Here is a 6,819-nt window from a genome sequence, read left to right as displayed (position 1 = left end):
TCGGATGTCGAGGCCGACTCGGGTTACTCGTCCCGCAGCAGTCGATCCTCCTCCTCGCGCAGCGCAGACAAACCCTCTTCTTCCTCCTCTTCCTCCTCCTCCTCGAGCCGGTCTGGCCGGTCGTCCTCCTCGCGCCGGGAGCCCCTGGACGAGGAGCCGGACAGCGGGCACAGCCGTGGGGAGACACGCGAAGCCGACCACGACAACAGCGATGACCACGGAATGTCCGGCTTCGATGACGGAGGTGGGGTCTTTGCCCCGGCGGACAACTTCACTTCCGACGAGGATTCCTCGTTCACCAGTCGGTCGACGTATTCGCGCTCGACAGCTCGGTCCGACTCCGATGAAGCAGCTGCCCCTGCCGCCGCTCCTGTGTCCATCGACGACAGCGACGATGAGCTTATCTCCAACTCGCGCCGGAGCCGGCGGTCGGACCGCGGCGCCTCCTCCATCGAGAGGACTTCTTCCAAGAAGATCTCCCTGGACATGGAGGACTTTTCCGAGTCCGAGCTCTCCGGCGCCGATGACGATGATGACCTCAACAGCAGCCGTTCACATGGGAGCGGCCGTCACAGCCATGGCGCCTTTGCCTCCGGGTCGGATCTTTCCGATCTAGATGACATGGACGGCGGGTCTGACGACGAGGACAGCCTCCTGTCTTACGAGCGGACCCAGCCGGCCACGCGCCCGCTGCCGGCCTTGCGCGTGGAGCTTGCCGAGCGCAAGCCCTCGTTGGATACCACCCTTACGGGCCCGCCTGGGACTGTGGCCCCGGTATGTTTGTTTCTTTTTGGCACCTTTCTCTCTTTCTCTCTTTCTCTCTTTCTCTCTCTCTCTCTCTCCCCGTTGCACGACTCGCATCCATAGGCAAACATGGGTCTCCGCCTGTCTGCCTGTCTGCCTGTCTGTCTATGTTCGGTATCACTCCACACCGTGTCTTCCGAATCTCATCCGCTTGTCCGCTGCTCCCTGACCCAATCTCGATATTCGCAGCGGTACCACCTGCTGAAGCTTCCCCGGATGGTGCACTTCGCTCCGGCTCCCTACAACGAGGCGTTTTACATGGGGACCCCGTTCCGGGTGCTGACCGGGCCGGACTCCGCGCCTGAGGTTCAGGAGCAAAATAGCCGCACCTCGGTTATTGGCATGGCAATCAATCCGGACTTCGCCACCTCCAAGACCCTGGTGGCCAATACAGTTCGTTGGCGGCATGGCGCGTCTGGTCGAAAGGAAAGCAACGCCCGCTTCGTCCGCTGGGACGACGGCACCCAGGGCGTCTTCATTGGCCAGCAGTACTTCGAGGCGCCGAGCAAGCTGACCGCCGAGCAGATGCACCTTTACACCCGGTCGCCTGCCCCTGCGCCGGCCGCTTCCCCCGGTCCCAAGGCCGGTCCCAAGTCCTTCCTCTTTACCTTCCCCCTGGCGACCAACTACTCCATGAACCCGACTCGCATGCCGACCCTTCCTCCGGCCATGTTTTCCCTGCCGAAGAAGGACGTTCCTTCGGATATCACGGTGACCTCGGCTGTGCTTTCTTTGAGCGCCCAGTCTGACAGCGCCCCGGCTGCATCAGGCCGCTCGAGCAAGGTCCGAACAGCCGTGCCCCTTTTTACTTTCTTCCTTTTATTCCCTTTCCCCTTTCTCCTCCTCTCCTCTCTCTCCCTCTCCTCTCTCTCCTCTCTCTCCTCTCTCTCCTCTCTCTCCTCCCTCTCCCTCTCCTCTCTCTCCCTCTCCCTCTCCTCTCTCCCTCTCCTCTCTCCCTCTCCTCTCTCCCTCTCCCCTTCCCTGCCAATTCCGCACATGCCTAAAGTCTTGACAAATACGCCTGGGCATGCTCGCCGGAGCCGAGCTCATAGTCACTAACACAATGAACAACAGAAATCCCGCGCTCAACGCCAGCCGCGTGAAACCGCTCTCTTGGGCAAGCCAGTGGGTGCTGGCCGGGCACGCTCTGGCCGTCGTGCCAACGATGATCTGGATGGCTTTATTGCCACTGACTCGGAAGACGAGTCGGCCGACTTCACCTCCGACGATGAGGGGTACGGTTCTCGTGGGTCGGCCAAGCGCCGGCGCTCCGGCTCCTCCTCCAGGACCGTGGCCGCCAAGAAGAAGAAGGCCTCTTCCTCCTCTTCCTCGAGGAAGCGCCGCCGGGACCGTTACCACTCGGATTCCAGCGAGAGTGACTTCTCCGAGGACGAGATGGACGACTTCTCGACCGACCAGTCCAGCGATGAGGCCAGCTTCTCCTCGGACAGTGATGATGATGTGGACTACGAGGACTCGCGTTCTGGCGGCCGGCGGTCTAGCGCGTCCCATTCCTCCAGGAAGCGCTCCCGCCGGTAGAGAAGGTGGCCTTTCTGCCCCCGGACGTGGTGCCCCTCCTCCCCTTTCTCTTTCTCTCTCTCTCTCTCTCTCTCGGCCACCAACGCCGGAGAGGCGGGAAGGGGAGAGCGTCTTTTTTGTTGGCCTTTTGCCGTCTTTCGTCGATGGGGCCGCCCACACCCTCCTCCATGGGATGGCCAGACGAGCAGGTTCCCTCTTCCCGTTGCGACTGGCTCCTCGCTTCTTCCCCCCTCCTTAATAAACATACACCTTCTATTTGCTTCTTGCTGTTGAGGGATGGTTTTACCATTAGGGGGGCGGGCACAGGACGACAAGCGTGGCAAGCATGAGCATATTTGCATGTGTACAAGGACAGGGTGTTTATTGATGATACACCTCGGGACGGGGCGCGCGCGAGGCGATGGGCGACAGCAGCACGCGATGTGTACGTGCGCACGCACGTCGAAGAAGGGGGAGGAGGAAGCAGGAGGGACTGGAGGGGTACGTGTGTCTGTGTCTGTGTGTGTGTGTGCGCGCGCGCGCGTGACGGCACGATTCACCCCGATTGTCGACGACAGGACCAATGGGAACTCTCTGTGGCTGCGTGCGCGCGGCGTGCCTGGGGAGGGGGGAGGGAGTTTGAGAAGGAGGGAGGTGGATGCACACAGGCCACCGCACACAGCCAGCTAGCCAGCCAGGGATATAGTGGCATATCTAAAGAGGGAAGGGAGGGTGGCGGCCAGTAGATGAGGGTTTCTTTCCCTGCACCGCCCCCCTCCACACGGCACACAAAAGGCGGGAGGGGGGCAGGAGAGAAGGGGCGGGCGGGAAGCCAGGCAAGAGGCAGATGGTGGTGGCACCAATGTGGGCTCCCCACGCACGCACGCACGCGTGCGCGCGGTGTGCCATCTTCCTCCCACAGGACACATGGTGATACTTGGTCGTTGGGGCGCGGCGTCTGCGGGAGGGAGGGAGGCTGCAAGCCTCACCCTCCCCCCTCCCCGGCGCCCGGGGAAAGGAAGGGAGAGAAGGGAATGCCCCAGGGGGGAGCGCGGGGGAGGGCGCGAAAGAGACGGAGAAAGAGCACCTCAGTAGAAGTGAGTGTTCTGCCGGCTGAGCTCGTGGATCTCCATCTCGCGCTTGAAGATGTTGAGCTCCTCGCGAATCTGAATGGCCTGCTCGTGGGTCAGGCGCCAGGTGACGTCACCCTTGCGGTCATATTCCCTCCCGGAGAAGGTCCTCCGCACGGCAACCACCTCGTTGAACTTGACCAGAGGCACGCGCGGGGCCGGCCGCATCGTCGGCGCGCCCGTCCCGTCGGACGAGGTGGACATCGTGGGCCGATGGCCTGTGTGCGCGTGCGCGCCATCGTGTTCAACGGGGCGGATCGAGAAGCAAGCAAGCAAGCAAGCAAGCAAAGGAAAAGCAACAGCCATGGCGTTAGAGGAAAACAGGGGCCTCCCCCCCCGGCCGCGAGCCGGGCGCGCGCGCTGGCAAAAAGACAACAGGCAAAATGGCCAAGGTGATGAGGCGAGGCGCCCGAAAAAGCCACCGGCGCGGCAGCAGTACGCACTGAAGTTGGTGGGTGGCCGGAGAATGGACTCGCCCTTGCCCTTCCGCCGGATGGAGGGGTCACCGGTCGAATCGGAAACCGGCCCCTTGGCCGGCTGCGACGGGGTGCCCTTGGCCGGGGAGATGACAGCACCACCAGCGGGACCGGCGGCCTGAGCGGCGGCGGTGGTGGTAGCAGTGGCGGCGACGGCGGCAGCGGGCGCATGCGACTCGGCGGCCTGGGCAGCCTCAGCCGCCTCGACGGTCACCGGCCCCGCTGGGCTGCTGCCATGCTGGCCCGCGGCCGCATCATGGTGGAAGCCGGCCGGCGATTGGTGGTACGCGTGATGCTGCTGATGGTGGTGTGAAGGGTCATACATGTGGGCCGGATGATGGCCGGGGAAGGCGGCGACCGCAGGGTCATGCGGCCCGCCAGCCACTGACGCCGGTGACCCCGAGTACTGGTGCTGGTGTTGGTGGTGCATGCCACCGGCGACCGCGTGCGGGTCGTGCGCCATGGCGGCATCATGAGGACCGGCCATGCCATCGTGCTGGGGGGGCTGCGGGGCCGGCTGCTGGACGTTGCCCATCTCATGGCCCCCCCCGCCATGTGACGGGGATGTGCAGGTCATGAAGGACCAGAAGGACCGGACGCGCAGGCGCCAGCGTGACCGCCGCCCGGTGAAGGCCACCGCAATGGACTCCGTGTCGGAGACCGTGGCCTCGTGGAAGGGAGGCTGCTGCTCCGGCTGCGAGGGAGCATACATGTCGATGCTGGGATCGACCAGGCCATCGCCGCCGGCTGGCCCCCCGGTCGCGGCGCCAGCCTCCGCATAGAAAAGGGGCGGCAGGGTGGGGGACGTGGGCGACGGGTGGCCACCATGGCCGGAGGAGGGGGAGACCATGCCGGTGGCCGTCTCCTCCCCCGGGACCAGCGGTCCCCCGGGCTGATGGGGGCGCACGGGTGACGGTGAATCGGGCGTCTGCGGGCCATCATGATTCGGGTCATCTCCCAACCCCCGGGGCGAGGAGGCATCCATGGCGGTTAGCAGGGCCGCGGCCACCACATCGCCGGCAGCCTGCCGGGCTTCCGTCAGGCTGGGTGGTGGCTCGGTTGGCGGAGGGGCGGTCACCCCCTCCGGCTCGCTGGTAGAAACCGACACCGAGGCCCGGCGAGAGGACGGCCGCCGCCGGACAGGAACCTGAATGAACTCCGATCCATCTGCCTGTTGTTGGTCCGACTGCAGGGCAGGGTCGGTCTCGTTCACGGGGGAATCTGCCCCGAACAAGGCCCACGGGGGAGGAAAGAGGAAGGAGGGAGAGAGAGAGAGACGGAGCACAGGCACAGGTAAGAGGAGGGTCCAGAAGGGGGATGGAGGGAAAGAGGCAGGAGAGGAGCTTCGCAAGGGGGGCGGTCGAGATGGCATGGGTGCGCACCGATGGCAGCCACCTGGCTGTGGACCGAGGGGCTTCGAGAGACCGGCTTGGCCAGGCTCAGGATGTCGGCCGTGGGGATGAAGTTGTCCGGGATGACGGCCGGCTCGTAGGGGAGGTGCGGCGCGGCGTCCGGGCCGGTCTCGGAGCCCGGGGCATGGGGGCCAGCGGTTGCCGGGCAGGTGGCCATCTCGGAGTCGGTGAAAGGATGGACCCCGAGCCGGGCCGAGGGAAGGGTCTCCTCACTGAGGGAGGCCGACAGGGCCGGGGACCCGGGGGTTTGGCTGTCGCGCGAAGACCGCCGGGTGTGGCGCTCACGCCGGCGTGCCTCGTATCCCTCCGGATCGGCGAGCTTCTCGGCGCGACGGGCATCGCGGGCGCGCTTCTTGGCAAGGAGCTCCTCGCGCTGACGGCGGCGCTCTTCGCGCTCAAGCTTCCGCTGGGCGTGGGCCGCCTTGCGGGCTTCGTATGCTTCGGGATTGGTTTCGCGCTCGAGGCGGATGGCGGCGATCTTCTGCCGGCGCTCCTCCTGCTTGCGATCGAAGGCTTCGGGATCGGCCTCGCGCTGGGCCAGCAGCGCCCGCCGCCGGGCCTCGCGCTTGGCGTCCTGTGCCTGGGACTCTGTGTCGGAGGTGGTGCCTGGGGGTGGGGTGGGGTGGGGGAGATTAGAATGCGCGCATGGGCACGTAAATGTCTCACACCGACATATGAGGGGCAGGGAGAGAGGAGGGGGGGGGGGAAGCGGGCGTAATGGCGGGGGCGCACCGGTCATGGATGAGCCGCTCTCCACCGACTGGACAAGATCCTCCGGGCGGGGGATGCTGTCGACCGGAGGGGCGTCATCGGCTGCGGCACCGACCGGCCGGCGGACGGATCGCCTGCGGCGCTTGGACTTCGACGGGGCCAGAGAAGATTTGGACTTGCGGCGCTGGATGTCGACCTCGGCGGCCTTGTCGGCGGCGGCGGCGGCGGAGTGAATGCCCATACCCGCGGGGGACTCCACCAGGGAGCCGTCAACGGCTTCGGACATGACGCCGAGCGCGGTCCGGGGAAAGGGGGGGCTCTGGAATGCGCGGGGAGTGGGGCAGGGAGAAAGGACGAGGGAGAGAGAGAGGGGGGAGGAGAGGGGGGGGGGAGGGCGGAGGAAAGACAGCCGGTGAGGAGGGGGCGGCATGGGGTGGGGAGGAAACAGGGACCACATCGGCATCAAAGCCGCCGGGGCCGGAGAGAGCGGGAGGGCGGAGGTACGTGGGACACACCGAGCAGGGTCCGAGGGGAGAAAAGAAGCAAGGTTGGGGTGGATGTCGGGGCGGTTGTCTGCTGGCCGACCGCGCACGCGCACACGAAGGAGACCCAGGCAGGGAGGGTGAGTCTGGCTGGCGGTGAGACGGCCGGCGCACGCGTGTGCTTCGAGAGGGAGGGAGGAGGGGGGAGGCGACCGGGCCCAGGCAGGGAGGCGCGAGCGTGGCGGACGCACAAGATGCACGGCGGGGGAAACGCAGAGAGCCGGGG

The 6,819-nt window shown here is 65.9% G+C and overlaps 2 protein-coding genes across 7 annotated transcripts; one reads left to right on the top strand and one right to left on the bottom strand.

Annotated features, from left to right (window-relative positions):
* Positions 1 to 222: 222 nt before the first annotated feature.
* H696_00488 (hypothetical protein) lies at positions 223 to 2,343 on the top strand (the record flags this gene model as incomplete). Its single annotated transcript, XM_009494350.1, has 3 exons — positions 223 to 774; positions 994 to 1,587; positions 1,879 to 2,343. The coding sequence occupies 3 exons, from the start codon at positions 223 to 225 to the stop codon at positions 2,341 to 2,343; spliced, it is 1,611 nt and encodes a 536-aa protein (XP_009492625.1).
* A 501-nt stretch (positions 2,344 to 2,844) lies between these two features.
* On the bottom strand, positions 2,845 to 6,819 carry H696_00487 (hypothetical protein). 6 transcript variants are annotated; one of them, XM_009494345.1, is made up of 6 exons: positions 6,785 to 6,819; positions 6,567 to 6,679; positions 6,073 to 6,370; positions 5,311 to 5,946; positions 3,896 to 5,149; positions 2,845 to 3,670 (listed from the first exon to the last, which is right to left on the bottom strand). In XM_009494345.1, exons 3-6 carry the CDS (start codon positions 6,335 to 6,337, stop codon positions 3,411 to 3,413), a joined length of 2,415 nt encoding a protein of 804 aa, XP_009492620.1. In that variant the 5' UTR covers positions 6,338 to 6,370; positions 6,567 to 6,679; positions 6,785 to 6,819; the 3' UTR covers positions 2,845 to 3,410. The 6 variants fall into 6 exon arrangements, with proteins under 6 accessions (XP_009492620.1, XP_009492621.1, XP_009492623.1 ...); XM_009494346.1 differs by having other exon boundaries at positions 6,567 to 6,624; XM_009494348.1 differs by having other exon boundaries at positions 2,845 to 5,149.

This window comes from Fonticula alba (assembly GCF_000388065.1).
Source record: "Fonticula alba strain ATCC 38817 unplaced genomic scaffold supercont2.1, whole genome shotgun sequence".
Classification (NCBI taxonomy): Eukaryota; order Rotosphaerida; family Fonticulaceae; genus Fonticula; species Fonticula alba.
The sequence above is the reverse complement of the archived record's forward strand: the minus strand, read 5'-3'. Positions and strand labels throughout refer to the sequence as shown.

What these genes read in the sequence shown, in the direction of transcription:
- H696_00487 (XM_009494348.1), bottom strand. Translation starts at nt 6,337, where the DNA reads ATGTCCGAAGCCGTTGACGGCTCCCTGGTGGAGTCCCCCGCGGGTATG. An exon ending in GAGCGGCTCATCCATGACCG is followed by an intron (nt 5,947 to 6,072) that starts GTGCGCCCCCGC and finishes CCCCACCCCCAG; the next exon opens with GCACCACCTCCGACACAGAG. An exon ending in CAGCCAGGTGGCTGCCATCG is followed by an intron (nt 5,150 to 5,310) that starts GTGCGCACCCAT and finishes TGTTCGGGGCAG; the next exon opens with ATTCCCCCGTGAACGAGACC.